At 43.6% G+C, this 17,708-nt stretch overlaps 1 protein-coding gene across 1 annotated transcript; it reads left to right on the top strand.

Moving 5' to 3' along the window:
* Window positions 1–4,636: 4,636 nt before the first annotated feature.
* apcdd1l (adenomatosis polyposis coli down-regulated 1-like) lies at window positions 4,637–17,377 on the top strand. Its single transcript, XM_025060302.1, has 4 exons — window positions 4,637–4,768; window positions 13,056–13,239; window positions 15,786–16,305; window positions 16,430–17,377. Exons 1-4 carry the CDS (start codon window positions 4,690–4,692, stop codon window positions 17,201–17,203), a joined length of 1,557 nt encoding a protein of 518 aa, XP_024916070.1. The 5' UTR covers window positions 4,637–4,689; the 3' UTR covers window positions 17,204–17,377.
* The last annotated feature ends 331 nt before the right edge of the window (window positions 17,378–17,708 follow it).

Genomic DNA, 17,708 nt, shown 5'->3' with positions numbered 1-17,708 from the left:
GTCTATAAAGTTCAGTGCCGCTGTTTTATCCTGACCTCAAATACACAGGTATTTTTTAACTCTAACAATTTAGTTCCAGTCTATAAAGGTCAGTGCTGCTGTTTTATCCTCAAATACACAGGTATTTTTTAACTCTCTCATTCTCAAAGCCTCTTCGTTCTTTCCACGTTTCACGCCTGCAGGGCGGCGATCACGTGACTCCGCTGATTCACATATTCTGTATGTTATTCCACTTGTGGCTCAGCATCTGTCTGTTGGTATGTGTTCCACTCAGATCTGTACCCCTATCACTGAGCCCACATTCCTCCCATTCCTGTGGATTCTCTTCTACCTGGACCGAGAGCAACTGGGACGCTGGGATTTATCACAGTGACAAACACACACACACACACACTCTGCTATTAAATCAGTGTATGAGGGTTCAAACTAGACCTGTAGAACTTAATCTGAACCTTATATAGTCTTAACCAAACCTGCTTTATGGGTGAGATGTGAGAGGTTGGCAAAAAAACAACAACCACAACTGACGCCTGCCTTGGAATCAGAGAACAAGTGGTCCTGGGTTTGATTCCCAGAGTTCAAAATCTCGGGCAGCTGTGGCTTGGTGGTTAAGGAAGCGGACATGGTTCCGGAAGGTTTCAGGTCACAATCCACAAGTTGCCAGCAAGTTACATGGGACCGTCCCCACACCCTGTTCACACCCTGCTCACATTGGTGATAGGTCAAATGCAGAGGTCAACTTTTGTTGCTGTGTCACAATGAAAAGTAATTCACTTTCAACATTCAACAACACAAGCATTCACACTTCAATTCACACCTACAGTGTGAGTGTGAATTGGAGTGAATAATCAACCTGGTCCTGCATGTCTGCACACAGATGAATATAAACATGAAAACTACGTATATACATACAGAAAAACTGGAAATGGAACCAGCGACACGTCACTGTAAGGCAAGAGCACTAACTGCTATATTATTCTTATTTATTTATTTATATTTGCCAGGAAAATAATTCTGTAAAGAATAAAGAAAAAGGAAAAAGGCGAGGACAATGCCAGGAAAGAAGTTCTCACTCGGACTTTTTCGTAATCATTAGAACAATTCTCCGGCACCGAGCAGCAATTTATTGACAGGAACGATGGTGAAAATTACGACCATTATAGCCAGATTGTAGAAAAAATAAAAGTAAATTGAAACCACTAAATAATCCACCTAGTTTCCTTGACCTTGGGCGAAGACTGAGAAACTTGGAGACAGAGCTCGGAGGACGGGGGGACTGGGGGGGGGGACAGGTTCAGGCAGACTGACAATTGGCAGAGGAAACCTTAACATAAGCAGAGATGATTCATTTCAAACACTGTACCAGTGATAAAATGACTCAGCTCAGTGGCACTGACCGTGGCCTGGGTGTGTACTGGTGTCAGAGCATGTGTGTGTGTGTGTGTGTGTGTGTGTGTGTGCAGGGCTGACCGTGTGCCAGGCCTCTGGTTGGCCCACACGGTGTAGATGTGCTGCCAACCCGCACTTGGCTGAGTCTTTGAAACCTTTCTTTACCTCAGCAGCGGTCAGCAGTGTCAACAGCTTCATCAGACCACATGTGTGTGTGGAGCCTATGAATCAGTCCGACTGTGGAGTTTGTGTATTCATGTGTCTTTCTAATGGGCTGTGATATGGGCTCGTCCATCTGTGTGTGTGTGGGTGTGTGTGTGTGTGTGTGTGTGCAGCTGCTGCAGGTCGGCTCTTCAAAAGTAGCAGAATCTCTTCAGGTTTAAAAGGTCACGTCACTTGAAGCCACGCTGAGCGTTTTCATTTTATGAAAGTAGAGTTTTGACATGTCCCTCCAGGAGATTTTCTCTTCCTTTTTTTTTTTTTTGGTCATCCTCGCAGCATGAAAAGACGTTGGGAACATCTATTCCCAGAACCGGTTCTCCACATTAGCCGCAGACCTGACTGAAGGGCTCTTGTTGTGACTGTTTCTTCGGTCAAACACAACTCCAAAGAAAACTCCTCACTCTGCTGTTTGTGGATTATTCACAGAGAAAATGGAACATTTTGACACACTGCGACGCCTCGCTGTGCGTCCCAGCGTCCTTCACACCAGGGGGACTTTGTTCGGAAAGGTTTGCGGAGACGCTAGATTTTCCAAAGACCCAATAAGAAGGTGTATGTTTTTCACTCTTGCTTCACTTTGTGACAAACGATTTCACACATTCGCAACCGCAAATTCATCAAAATAAAAGTATTTTTTTCAAACTCAATTTCATCCATGAATTTGAATGACTTCCTTTAGAAAAGGACACTGTGTATTTTCTATCCAATTACTGCACTCTCATCGGAGAGGGTTCACAGTCAGTACAGGGGGAAAGGGATAATGAAAGGGGAACTCGCCTTTTAACAGAAGATGGATGTTTTAAAGGTGCAGTGATTTTTCTTGACCGACCCCCCCTCCCCCACTCCACTCAATCTGAACTCTCATGTAGTATTACCTCCATTATATCATACAAGACTTTGAGAAAGACTGTCATCTTTACAGACCCCCTGCTCGTTAGCTCAGCAGGAGGGTTGGTGGTGCAATTTCTCCCTCGTTGCATCTCGTCCAACATCAAACATCAGAACACACAGTCAAAATTTGATTTCCTCCGACTCCTCGTCAGGGACCACACTGCAGAGCAGGGGTGTACAACTGTTGCCTCACAGAGCGGGGTGTACCCTGGGCTGAAGATGGATGGATGGTTAACTGGATGGATGGAGCGTTGGGAATTCTCATGTGTGTTTAATACAATCTTGGCTTGGATACCATGCTGAAGATTTCTGGTCAGATTAATTCCTGATCTTCTGGCTGCTGGACTCCTGAACACAGCAGTCCAGCAGCTGGGGATCGGCTCTCCCTACGATTGCGTACAGTCTCTGCCTCGTTGTTCCTTTCGTACAACGACAGCTGCACCAGCTCACGCCTTGGCAGGTACTTAGTTAGGTTCACTAACGATACCACAGTAATCATCCTCCTACAAGTTGATGAGCAGAGGAGACAACGTCCCGTCCAACTGTGTGTTAGCATCTGGGGGCCGTTGTAGACCACAGCGAGCCGAAGTCAGCCGAGAAACAAAGCAACAATGGCTTCATTTACTAAAAAAGAAGTTGCTTTTCATCTGATGTTGACGATGTTTTATCGCAGCTCGGTCACGACTGCTCCGACTCTTTAGCCTCATGTTCTGGTTTGGCAGAAAATTGAAAGCACAGAAAGAAAAACGGTAACCACTGCCAGAAGACTGCACGCAACGAACAAGGGTAGCCTCGAACAACTGGAGCCACAGACACATTAAGAGAACTAAGAGATTTCCAATGAATTACTTTTAGCTCGTCTGACTATTAGCGGTGGGTATTGGAACCCAGAACCTTCTGCTAGCAGGTGGGAGTCCTACACTTTTTAGGTTTCATCGAGCGGCTAGTTCCGATTAATAAAACCCAAGATTAATCCAATTAATGAAGAATTTTCAACGACTGATTATAAATAGAAACCATGTAGTTCCCCATCCTCTCTACAGTGGGCGCTATAAATGCATTTGAATAAAGTTTTTATCCAAAAACAATGACTGCAGCTTTCAGTTGTTAACATAACTGGAACAAAACTGGAACAATTTTCTAGAAAAAAAAGAAATCGAGCCAACGTGCACAACGCACTTTTTTTTCCTTTTTTTTCTTTTCTGTTAGCTGTCCAGACGGGTTCTTCTCCGGATTATGAGATTCACATGTAATGATATTCCGAGCACATTTACAGAGCAGAAGCTCCGACTATTAATACGACCCGGTGTGTTTGTTTTGTCAACAGCTGGGCCACATCACAACTATCAACAAAACTACTGTCGGATTTTTTTTTCACTGCATTCTTTAGTACTACAGTTCTCTTATCAGACTCACATTAAAAACAGAAAAATACTTCACTACTTTAGTAAACTGCTTTGATCCAGAGTTTACCTGGACTTACTCCATGAGTCCAGTTGCTGGTTCTACTCCACTCCTGCTTCTCGCTCCAAAAGCTCCCTGGAGCCTTACATTTAGGAAGTTTAAATCCTCTGCCCCTCCTCCTTCACACACATCACATGCACAAGCACACACATTTTCTCCATCCCTGCCCTCCCTCTGTCCCTCTCTCTCTGTCTTTGCACACACACACACACACACACACACACACACACACACACTTGCATCAAGTGGTGCTGCACAGTAGTGAGGCAGTGGAGTGTGATACTGAGAGACTGAGCGAGAGAGAGAGAGAGAAGGGGGGAGGCAGGAGGGGATAGGAGGAGGAAGATTGAGGTGAGGAGGGTGGAGAAAGCAAGAGAAAGACAGAGAGAGAGAGAGAGAGGGAGAGAGAGAGAGAGAGCATTTACTGAGGAGCTCTCCAGCTGAAGGGAAGCATCAGTGTGAAGAAGTGAGGGATTCCAGCCGAGGACTTTCCAGTTTATCAGACCATGAAAGACAAAACGAGGAGTTGGTAAAAGAGGACGAAGCAGAAGATTTAAAGAAAAAAAGAGGAGAACAGAGTTTGATGTGAGGGATTACTGGACACTTTCTATATGAGCTCCTGTCATGGTGATATCCTGCCTGATCGTCTCTCGTTGACAGGAGCCTCTCTGTTCTCCCGGATTTCCCAGGGATCAAAGTTTGTTTTCAAAGCAGTGTGTGTGAATGAAGCGTGCGGAAGCAGGAAACATGTCAAATGGACTTTTCAGTCACCTGTCGAGGGGAGCCTGGCTGCTGTGGCACGGTGAGTACGGCCCCTGTCTGCAGAATACTACGGAGTACTTTGGAAAGTTTGTTTCTCAATTCCTAGGTCACACGTTCCTTCTTAGGAACCTGCTGACGGTTATTGATTCTGCTGGTTTTTGGACAGATTTTGACAACCGTCCCAATTTGGTTCAGTCCACTCGGTTCTGACCGGGTTTGGACAAACAGGACAAGTGGCAAAAAAAATATATTTTTGTGAGCTTAGAGCTATAAGAAATAATGGATTGTAGAACTCAAACTCTGACTGTTGTAGTGTTTCGTCAGAATGTAATTACCTGTAAATAACAATAAGTCAGTGTTTTTCTACTTTGTTTTCACGCCGGGAAGTATAAGTACATTAGAAAATATTCAGATTTATTGAAATATTATTCAAAAAAACATAACAGACATGAAGTGTTTGTGCATTTTTTTTGCTTTCAAAATCCATCAAGCGGGCCAGATTGAACCCCCTCAGCGGCCCAAATTTGGCCCATAAGCCATATTTTTGACACCCCTGATCTAATTTAATAATAATATGCAAGATAAAAAAAACAGCACAGTAAGGTGTTTTATCCTTCCATAATCCAAAACGTTCTCCAAAGTCATATAAGAAATACAGCGGGATAAACCTCGCAAGCCAGGAGAGTTGAAACAGCTTTTAGTCCAAATAACACATGACCGAAGAGACACAAAAGGACCAGATCAGAGAAGACAGAGAGGTGATTATAAGGAAGTTATTATGTCATTTGTCACAATTCAAACAATTTGTTCAACATGTGGATTCGGCCGTGGAAACATTAAGAAAAACACAACCTGCTCTGACGTGAGACATATGTGAGGAGCCGGTCTGAGTTGGCTGTCGGTTCATCTGAACGTTCTTCAAAGCTACGGCGGAGTCTTAAAAAGATCTCAGGCTTCAAAACACCGCTTCCCCCAGGAGCAGGGAAGTGTGGCCCTGGAACTAATGTTGTTATTATGTTAATGGTAAGAATAACAGGAGGCGGCCATTACTGACTCTGATGGTCCGTCCGCATTAGCCGGGAATGAAGACGCACAGCAGGTTTGCCGATCAGGGCAGGTCAGGATGATGGGCAGCGGAGAGGACGCCCGTCCCTCTGACCCCCCCCGCCCCCCGTTCTACACATTCAGTCTTTTAAACACATACTGACGGACTGTCATCAAATCTGTTCACTGTTTAATCGGTGCAAGCTGAAAAAAACATGGAGCTGAGCAAAAACGGCAATCAACGAAGAACGCCGTCAAGATTTTGTGCTGAGATATTTCCTCAGCTGTTTCTTTAAATGTTTTCATCTGATTAATCCCACTGTGGTTAAAGATGAATTTACTTTACTGTTATTGTACAAACACATTCATCACGATTAATTGTGGTCATAAATAATAACGACTAATCATGATTAGTTGAGATAAATCAACATCCCTACATACAGTATGTCCCAAATGTTTCTGGAACAGAGAGACAAATAACATCGGGTAGATACAGGTATGTGTTGCACACCTGTTTTACTTCAAATGGAGTTTGACAACTCCAAATTTATTTTCATAGAGTTTGTTATTTGTCGTTTTTGTGCATCTTAACCATGGCTTGTAGAATGGTTGAGAAAACTTCAATAAAGCTGCCATCCTCAACAATATCAGTCATCCTGTCAGCCGTAGACTTACTAACTGACGCAAGCTGACCTTTAGCTGAAGCCTCTAAAAACACATGCTGTGCATTGAGATGGTATTTGAAGCATGAGGTGCTTTGGTGAAACTAAGCCCTAGTTTTTACTTTTAAAATGATTGTGATGCCACTTTTTATTTTTCATTTCTGACGACCTCTGATCACTGATTACCCTTTTAACCCAGACTTCAACTTTTAAAGCTACAAGCAGGATTTTTTTTTTTTTTTAACGTTGTCTTCCATGCACATGCACTTTCCATTTGACTGCACTGAAGAGAGTTCAGGGTAAATATTTGGATAAGCTCTGACAGACAGAAGAATTTCTCTCTGTGGGCTAATAAGGTTCTACACAGAACTGCGTCCAAGGTGAATATTTACTCAAACTAACCCATAATCATCGTAATCATTGAACTCCAGAATCAGTTTTTCTGTCGTCGCCCAAATCAACAACATCCAAACCCCAGAACGTTTCTCATATTGGGAACAAACAAACACAAACTCCAACGGATCATTAAACCTTCTTGTCCGTTTGTCTTGGACCGACGTGGGATAGAAACAGATATTACAATTTCAGGTGCTCCGGCACTGACTGATCCTCTCGAGCGTTTGTTAAATGGGATCAGACGACAGACGAGACAGACGTTCCATTTCTGTATGAGATCTAAGAGCAGAGAGAAGAAGGAAGGAATAAGAAAATACAGTCATTGATGTGAGTTTGGCTCCGGGTGGCAGCGGTGAGAGTGTGAAAAGCCTCAGAACCATCATCTGTTACTGCTTTGTAAATGGGAGCCAGAGGTTGGTAACCACAGCGGAGCTGGCAGCAGCGTCCGCTGCTGGGCAAACCCTGGTAGATCCCTCGTCTAAATAAACAAGGCTGGTGGATTAGGCAGCTTAAAGTGTGATGAAAAGACAACAGCGTCCATGTGCTGCCTGAGGGACAGTGGGATCATCCCGGTCAGAGAGAGAGAGAGAGACACCGGGTTAAAGAGCAAAAAGGGGAAGAAGGGACTGAGGGTTAGAACAACACCACAGACCCCATGATCTGTGCCACACTAAATCTGCCTGACCTTTGTCTGACCTTGACTTCAGTACAAAGGGAAGTGAAAGACATGGAAGCGGAGGACGGACAATACGTCAGTATAAGTTACTATTTGATAGTCAAACTTTAATTCCAGAAAAAAAAAAAAAGAAGAGAAAATACAGCTGTCTCACGATGTATCACGATTCGGCTGTGGCGTCGTCAGCGCATTGCAGGTTTTTAGTAGTTTAAATGTATTCTTGTATTGCGGATTTTTCGCTCTATCGCGAGTATATAAAAATGTTTAAATTTACAATATTTTCAATATTTTTGTGATAAAATAAGCACTTTTCTAGCCTAAAAAGAAACAAAAAGAAAAAAAAATAGTAAAAAAAATACATTTATTTAAAGAACCTGAAATAACCTGTAAGCACGGGTAAACGAGATTTGTGAAAGTTAAAGAAACAAAAAGAAAAAAAAATAGTAAAAAAAATACATTTAAAGACAAAAAAGTTTCGTTAATTTTTTTTCATATTTCACGCCCTACGATGCCTCGTAAAGAGTTAATATATATACGTAAATAATATAATCACTATCGCGTCTCTACTTCGCGGTTTTATGTCTATCGCGGGTGGTCTTGGACTCCCACGATAGACGAGAGACCACTGTATACAGTTCATTTTTATTAATTCATAATTTTGACTTGTATTTTCTCCTGTCAATGTCCATGTGTTTATATAATGTCCAATTTATTCAGTAGAATTCACTTTTGCTCATTTGTTGGTTTAAAATTCTTCACGCGTCTTTTCAGGTTTTAAGACCAGAAAGGTAAAAATGAGAAAAGCAGAGCGTCTGCACAGTTCACTTTTTCAGACTCATTAGAAAATAACTAGATTTAAAAAAAAAAAAAAAACGCTCGACTGCACAGGGAAAAAACAACTGTGATTAATGCTCAACAGTTTGTTACACTGGAAGAATCACACACACACAGCCCAGAATGCCTTCTCACTCACCCTCACCTCTCCTCCTGACTCACCCATTCACTCTAACGGAGGGAGAGAAGGGAGAGGAAAGAACACAAAGACGGAAAAAAACAAACAAGAGAGTCAGGATCTGAAATCTATCCAGGAGAAATGAGGCGTAAACATCGTGGCTGTTTCATCACATACTTCAGGGACAGTTTGGTGGGTTTTTGTCCTTCCTTTACTGAGGTTGAAGAGGGATGAGCTTGGCTTCACAGTGCACAGATCGGGTGGAGGGATGGGGGGGAGGGGGGGCCGCACCAGCCACACTGAAAGATGTGGGCTTGAAAGAAAAAAGCTGGAAACACACCAGGACGCTGCTAGAACAGTGGAACGCGAAGGGCATTCCCATCATTTCAGTTTCACTACCTTTTCATTTCCTCCACTTTGGCAAATTTAGTGAAGCCTCAACAGAAACCCCTGCTAAAGGCAGAGGACGGGGGGGTGGATGGGGGGGGGCTCTCTCTAATGAATGAAGCAGTGGATGGACTTTAATGTCAGCCATTTGATTTCCTCCTGAGTCGTCTGGTTCTACTTTTGACAAAGACCTTCATTAAACTCCTTTTAGACGTTGGCTCCGTGAGTGCGGGCGAGCCAGACCCTAATCACAAATGCAAACAAACAAACAGAGAGCAGCCCGGAGGTCCTTTCATAAATGTGAGCCTTTCTACAGGTCGACTGTAAATCATCAATGTGTGCAGTGTGTGTGTGTGTGTGTTGTGGACGTGCCTGCGCACGTTTGTCTGTGTGGAAACTGGATTAATTTATGGAAGCTCAAACCCTGCGTGATGACTTTGGCCGCTCATCAGTGAGACACAGGCACGGCCACTGGCTGCAGTGGTGTTGACGGACTGACCATACAGACCACACGCAGGACACGGGCAACTGCGCTGACCTCTAGTGGTGGTCTAGTAGTGTCACTACTGGAAGGAGAAATTTAAATTTAAAATAGAATTCAGGGAAATGATGCTCCTTCACAGTGTTGACAAATGTTTTTCCTGTAAATGAGATGTTTCAGAACTTTTAATATTAATTGCTCGTACTGCTACAACAACACATACTACTACTACTGATTGTTGTTTGTGCTGTATTGCATGTATTCTCATGTTATTCCAGTTGTTTTAGTACTGTCTGTTTGTCTATCTAGTAATTAATATTTTTAATTAACTTAACAATTCAATAATTAATCATCAATATTATTATTATTCACATTACCATTATTATTAATATTTTAAAAAATAATGAGCATAATTATTACTGTAAATGTAATCAATTCATAATTGATATTTAATAAAATGTTTTATTAATTATTTTATTAATTTATCAGTACCTTTTTATTATTTAATCTTCTTTAACTTCACCTTTATTTTTCTATTTTATTTTTTTTTTAAATTTTGAATCCTCATCTCCCTGAACAGTTTTCTCTCATTAGAGTATTAGGTCATTTCATACCTAATCTGCTTGAATTGGAAACCGGCGACCTTCGTACTACGAGTGCGTAGCCGTTACTGTTTCTTTGTTAAAAAATGGAACAGAGCCGTTGGGACGCAGCCTTCATCAACATGTGTGAACTTATTTGGCAGTGGCTTTAATGTACAGTAAGAGGCATTCATTGGTTCCAGAGTTATGCTCCGCAGCATCAAATGTGATCTATTAGAGCGTTACAGGCAGCAGTTCATATCTGGGCTGAGTGAGTGCTTGGCCCAGTCTCCATAGTAAAAAATACACGGAGCGTGTTTTGAAACAGAACACACGTCCACAGCGAGGTGTCGACTGCGTCAGCGGGAAGTTTTAGGGGCCGTGGTGAATAAATAAATTATTGCGAGACATTTCAGGGGGAAAAATAATGATATATGACAGCCAATATAGGAAGTGAATCAACCAAAATAGCTACCTCCAGAGTGAGATGGTCGCTGGATATTTTCATATGTATTACATCATCATCTTGTCGAAGAATACTTAAAAGCCCACAATGAGCAATTTGACTTTAATAAGCTCTGTTTTTATGAGACGTCTTTTTAAACGCAACCATATGCCGGCTAGGAACGAGCACCGACATTGTACGAGGGGGCTGGATGACAACTGACCCCGAGAGTCACTCTATAGAAACGCTCTGGCAAATATTAGAAGCTGAAATATCACGAGCCAAAAAGTGCTCCACATCATACACTGAGACTCTGGTCTCTGTTCTTTCAGTGCGACCACTTAGGAAAACGGGTTGCACGAAGCTACAAAGGCCGGTGTAACACAAAACAGATCGATTTCCGAGCAGGCAGTGGACATGAATCAGTCCTAATGAGTCTCTCTGCTGTGGGAGTCCAACAGAGCGGGCTTCACCGTGCAGGAACGATGACATGGAACATAAAGAAGTCACCGCCGGGTGGGAAAAATGACAAACATCTCCAAATGTCGCTGATGGGAAAAAGAAGTGTAATTCACCTCATCCGAGAGACAGGCGGCCCGAAGGAGCAGAGACGTGTGCCTTGATCTCAAGTCTGGTTTCGCAATCTGAGGCTGTGAATGGACGTGAGTGTGTGTGAGAGACAGACTGAAGGATGGTAGGAAACGACAGACTTACACCGGTCTGTGGTTGTGGTCAGCATATGGGAAGCAGTGCAAGAGTGAGGCAAACCAACGCTATCTTCCTCTTTGACATTAACGAGGTCAATAAACAGCGGTCACTGACACCTTAACCCAGAAATCCAACAGCAGGTCAATGTCACACTCAGCTTCATTGGCTGAGCTGCCACCTCCACAGCTAACTCCCAGCTCAACTAAGGGCTCAACATATTATATTCTTCCCATGTGCATCTAAAGCCAAGGGAGAGAAAAGTGGAGTGAGAGCACTGCCATTAAACTGTCTGTCCAAGGAAAGTTTAGGAGGTGGGGGAGAACGGGGCAGCCATGGGGATAAGAAATAAAGTGGAGAACAAAACAAAAACATTGGTATTTCTCCATTTCCACATACATATAATATTTTATGAGTTGTTCAAATGGGTATGTTTCTTTTAAAAAGCCCCAAACTCTCCTCTCAGTGTTTCAGTGTCACATTATCTGTGACGCCTACCTAACTCCACGTCTACACTGTTTATGTTTCAAAGTTTCTTTGAAAAGGTGCGTTGAACAAATGATCCTATTGAGAGGGAAATAGACAATAAAGCACCATTGGAGACACTCAGTTCAAAGGGTAAAATATCTGAATAAACTTGCAAGGTTGTTGTGTTATGCGAACATAATATTGACAACGCATTCCCTAGCTTAGTCCCAGATTTTTTATTTCGCCAACAGTGGCAAAAAATGACAAAAAAAAAAAAACAATGGCAGTGTTGCATTGTATTCCATTTTAAGTACTGTAGATTTACTGTGTTGTTGTTTTACTGGTTACATTACCGGAAAAGCACAGGTGTATAGTGTGACCTAGAGACAATGTTAGAGTCCTGCATGAATTCAAACATTCCAACAATCAGTACACCTGAAGTGATTCCTATGGTGTTTACTATTCTAACCACCATGACCCAAAGTCAACTTTGACTTTACAATGTCTTCTTTTGCTGTTAGCAAGCAAGTTGAGACCATGATGTGTAACATTCGCTCAAACTTGATTTGTGTAAGAATTCGCAGCCCTATTTTTAAACAGTTTGTCGCAGGTCAATGTCTGAATTTCACAAATGTTTAATGTGAAATCACAGGGAGCCAATGAAAAGAGACTATCTAGCATATCGTCAAACTCTTCTCTCTCACTCTGTGGGACGTATAAGGACACAGACACACACACGAGTGTGATCAGAATAATCACACTTCCTCTGTGAGTGAAACCAGATCAGATTAGCCTTCATCTCTACGCAGCAACAAGTGGCCGGAGCCGCAGGTGCAGGTGTGACCGGTGGTGGTCCGACACCGTCCAGATGTGCACATCAGATCAATAAATGTTACCGAATGAATAATGCTTCCATAAGCGTCACTGTTTCGGAAAAGTCAGGCGAGGACATTTGTCAGCGTTCGGTGCTTTTTGAGTCATATCATCAGCAGATGTGTTTGCCTTGGCCGGCTGGTTCTGTCAGTGACCTGCAGCTTGATTTATCTGCAGAGCAGAGCGTGTGCGTTCACCACGTGAGTGCTGTGTACACACACGCGAGGAGACGCACACACCAACATACCTTCTGCCTCCCAAGTTAATGCAAAAACAAGATCTGTGCATCGCTGCAGCTGCAGGCCGACTGACGTGACGGGCCGGGAGTGTCTGTACTGCAGCCAACAGCCTGATTCACAGCTACGTATGGTTGCTATAGCACATCAGAGTCATTACATGAAAAATGTACCAGAGAAATGGGCCTGCAGTCAGGTTCAATTGTATTTCGTGTAAGAAAAAGAAGATGTGAACGTTCCTCTGGCAGTTTCACTCGTTTCCTTCCTTTCGTGATGATGGCGGCTGATAATGATCTCTGAATGGCATATTTCTGGTTTTCCCTCTTTTCCCACATCCCCCCTTAAAAAAAAAAAAAGAAAAAGAAAAATCAGCCCGTGTGATTATTTACTCTGGTTTTACTGACTTTCCTTCCTCTTGTAGTTGTGCTCGTGGCTGGGACCGGGACTAAACTATGGGAGGTGCCAACAGCCTCCTTCACCTCCTCCTTCAACCTCAGTGAAGGCCACCAGTGGGTGCCCCAGTGTCAGTACCGCCACCCACAGGATGGAGTGAGAATTACAGCAGACATTCCTCCAAGACTGGATGGCACATGGGTGTCCACCAGGTAAAGTTCTACACTCAGAACTGACAGACTGTTGATGAGTACCATGGATTACTCCATATTTATACTTAATTACAACATAAAAATGTGAACATGACCTGAACAGACCTTGGCTTTTGCAATCATCAGTCACTTGCCTGGTATTAGTAATCAATCCAAGAGGAAACCCACCCACAAAGAAATCTGATTGGTCCACTTAGCAAAACCGGCCAATCAGGGTGCTCTGTGTCTTGCAGACACTTCATGAACAAGCGCACACAGTACAGTCTGACTCTCACATCCTCTGTTGAGCGCACACTGTCTTCAGATGGACACTCTCTCTGCCTTACCAGTGCATAGATACTGGGATAGTTTCTTGAGTTAATGGCACTTCATGAACGAGTGCACCCACACAGTACAGTCTGACTCTCACTCCCTCTGTTGAGCGCACACTGTCTTCAGATGGACACTCTCTCTGCCTTACCAGTGCATAGATACTGGGATAGTTTCTTGAGTTAATGGACCTCAGGGAGCTGCTGTCAATATGAAGAAGACTCCCAGAACATCTGGGACACTTGTGATGTCTACATTTTACCCACTGGTTTATGGTCAAAATAAGAAACAATTGGATAAAATATTATTCAGTCAGTTATGTCAAAAGCATGAAAAACTCCACAACGTGTGCCTAAAATTGACAGGAATCACTTAGGCTACAGTGATGGTCATGGTTTCCAGATGTCCAGACTATTGAGGAGAAGAAAGAAGAAAAAAATCCAGGCCAATGAGGACCGACATAACTTTTCTCTAAACTTTGAAACCTTGAGGAATATTTTGCGATTACAATTGTTATTTCCTCAGCTTTTAGTGAAGAGAGAGCCTTGACACGTGGCCTCGAGCCATGTGTTCAAACACAAATTGGATCCAGCTCTGAAGGCTTAATATTACACCTGTATTAAATCACTAAATGTGCCGGAGGAAGTTTGCACAGGCATCTAAAATGTGTCTGTGAACAAATAGTAGTCACTGTGGTGCTGTAGGTAATACAATAACATCATGGTAAGTGGAGGTCAGTTCATCCTTGACAAAAGCAGTTATAATGTTGTTACTCAAAGGTCGGGGTTTGTTGTTAAGGACGCTTGAAATCAGCCCTCGAACACAAATAGGTTCCAAGCAAAACAAAAAGTAAAAATAAAAAGGAGTCAGTGGACAGGAAGAGGAAGAAGAAGAACAACAATGAGTAGTTGATAAACAATGGCTCTTCCAACGCACACTGAAATCAGAATTCCACTCTGAACAGTCCAAACACAGAAAAACAAACAATGTTAACTCTCCGGACATGAAGCTGACATTCAAGGGGAAATCGGATAAGTTTTAATTCCCTCGACAGTGGCCGAAAACAACGTTGCATCTTTTACATCCTAATGAACAATGTGTTTCCTCGGACATCTCTTCTCTGCTGCTGGACATGATTTGACCATAAGACTCTCTCTCCTGTAAACAGCACCAGTACAAATGGAGGACCTAAACTTGTAAAGAATGTGTCAAACCTAAGGACAGTGGGCCTAATTTTGCCCATCAAGTCATTTCAGGTGGCCTCAGAGACCACAGAAGTCTATGCGGCATTAGAATGTGCATCAAGCATAAACCACAAGTCCCATAATACAATGCAAGGGGTTTTTCCAGCAAGAAAAGAAATATGAACAACATCCTGATATGTTAAAGAGCAACATGCTGACGTGGCCTTTGGTTAAAATGGGATTCACACCCATGCTGTGAAGGGATTTTATGTTTGAATAGAAGCACGAAGGGTTGTTGGTTCAAGAGCCGGTGACGAACTGAGGGAACCTGTCTTTAAACTTTTTTGAGTTTGTCTCAAATTTGTATCAAAAGACAATCTTCGGACAAAAACGCAACGGAAACATAAGCCTGAAAAAAAAAAGCACCAAACAACCAGCAACCACACGGTTCGTTTCCAAGAGTGATTACACGTTACAATTACGCTGTGCCTGAAAGAAGATGGAGTCCAGAAGACACCTCAGTAATTAAAAACCTGGTAACAATCAGCTGCTGCACGTCTTGCATTATGTCACACCAGCGGTTTGGAGAAGAGTCTCAAATACTTGAAAGAAAAAAAAAACAGGTAGAAGATAATGAGTTACTAATGTACTGATTGTCTCACTAATAACATACAATAGTCCAGAAATGAATCAGTGCCTCAGTGTTGAGGAGCAGATCTACACCAACATCTGCACTGGGGACTGCATTAGGTCAGGACTTTTCAAGTCCTCTAAGCGTAATCTGTAGACTTTTACCGAGAACATCCTTCAAATTTAGACATCTGCCCTAAAGACAGCAGAACACAGAGCTGCTTTGCTGCCACCTAGAGGTGCTCCAAGCACTAAAACAGGAAAGAGAAAAGACAAAATACGAAGTGGGTTTCGGTAGACGAACACAAAGGAAGATTAATACTCTGAAATAAATATTATTCTATTGGTAGTCCTCCTTTAAATTCCACAATACGGTACATTTGAATCAAAAACCTAAACATCACTTTGTCTGTCCTTCTTCAGGTGTGAAGTTCGACCTGGTCCCGAGTTCCTCACCCGCTCCTACACCTTCCACTCCAGCCGTCACTTCCAGGCCTTACAGCACTACTACACGGACAGCAGCTGCGAAGAACCGGCGTACTCCCTGAAGATCTGGGGTAAGCTCCGTCTGCGCCAGGCGTCCTGGATCACCCGTGGCGGCACGGAGGCTGAGCCCCACCTCAGCAAAGTGGGGGTAGTCATTCACAGCCCGGCAGCCAGGCAGAGGCTGGCGTCCAGGCTGCCGTCGGCCTGCGTGGGCCCCACCCTGGGGCAAGTGGTGCTGGGGAAGTCGTACGAGCTGTACAACACCCGGGCCGGGAGAGGTTGTCTCATGGCTCTGGGCTTTTCCATGATGGAGATGGGGCTGATCCGGGTGGAGATGCAACATCACAACCATAGAGGGAAAATCCAGGAGCTGTTTTTAGGAGATATTCACACAGAATGGACCCAGAGGACGCAGTACAGACCCACAGGATACCAGCAGCCGCTGCAGAACGCCATGGTGAGGCACTCTGTTTTTGTTGAGATTTTTAAAAAATTGTGTATCGACTTATCATTGTGCTGAAATTGATCTCCTTCAAATTATTACCAAACCTCACAAACCGTTTCACTTCTCTATTTTTCAGCATCACATCCACCCCTGTCCTGTGTGCGCTTTAGTGTATCGCTCCTCAGAGCAGCGCCCCCCGGTGTTGCCTCGCAGCCCCGCACCGCCTCTATCTCTGGCCGGTCGCTGGGTCAGCCAGCACTGCGAAACACGTCCCACCGTTCTCTTCCTCACCCGAGACTTCACCTTTGATCCTGAGCAACACGCCTGGGAGGGCATTTACCAACACTACTCAGACCCTTCCTGCTCCGAGCCCACGTTTACCCTGAGAGCCTCGGGCCATTACGCACAGGGAAACCCATCGGCCAAAATTCTGGGGGCGACTGAGGTTGTGTTCAAGGTGACTCAGGTGAGAGTCACAGCCATGGAGGAGTCTACAGCCAAGATGCTGAACGAGACCAGGCCAGGAAAGTGTGGCCAGGCCGGAGGCTGGGAGGTGGGGGTGGAGCAGGATTTGAGGCCCACTGATGGATGCACAGTACTGGGTATCAAACTGCCACATAAGGAGTTTGAGCTCTTCAAGTCAGAGCTGGACCACAGGAAACAACCGCTGCTGTTTATCGGACAGAGGCCGACTGACGGCTCCAGTCCTGATCGACAGCACAGGAGACCGACTTCCTTCCAAGCTCCCATGGTGCTGTGCGACGGAGAGGAAAGACAGCCCTCACATGACTCTGGGTCAGGATTTAACAGCAAGCAAGTCCAATCAGCAGTCAGTGTGGCCGAGAGACTAACTCTGCTGTTGTCGCTAATGTTCGGATGTGTGCTCTGCAACTTGTTACACTTTTGTTAGACAAGGTTCGGAAACCAGACAGAACCCAACGACGGACATTGGTTTTCTGAAATCTTTCCTTACCTCCTCTCTATGCTGATGACTAGTTGTTTTATGGTGAAGAAAAAACATGACGCAATAAAAAAAAACACATGTTAGTACCCACTGTCTACATTTCACCCTTAAGTTGTAAGATTGTAAGCCAAAAAATGATTAGAAAATGTAAAAAATATATATAAAAAAATATATATTTTCTCGACCTTTCGACTCTTCCACGAGGGCTGTTTCCATCAGAGAATTCCAGAATTCTGGGGGAAGTTGCGGGGGGCTTCGTTGCCTCATCTAAGAAACTAAATCCAAAACTTTTGTTTCTCAAAGACTTTGTCAAAGCTGTTGCTGACGAGTCAGAGACATGTCTGAAGTAGTTTCAATAACTAAAATCAGACACAAGTTTAACATCCGTCTTAAAACGTTGTCACTCATTTTTCTATGTAAACGACAGCCTTTTGTATCTTACACACATTTA

This window comes from Cynoglossus semilaevis, chromosome 11 (assembly GCF_000523025.1).
Source record: "Cynoglossus semilaevis isolate Cse_v1.0 chromosome 11, Cse_v1.0, whole genome shotgun sequence".
NCBI lineage: Eukaryota > Metazoa > Chordata > Actinopteri > Pleuronectiformes > Cynoglossidae > Cynoglossus > Cynoglossus semilaevis.
This window is presented reverse-complemented; position numbering and strand designations above follow the sequence as displayed.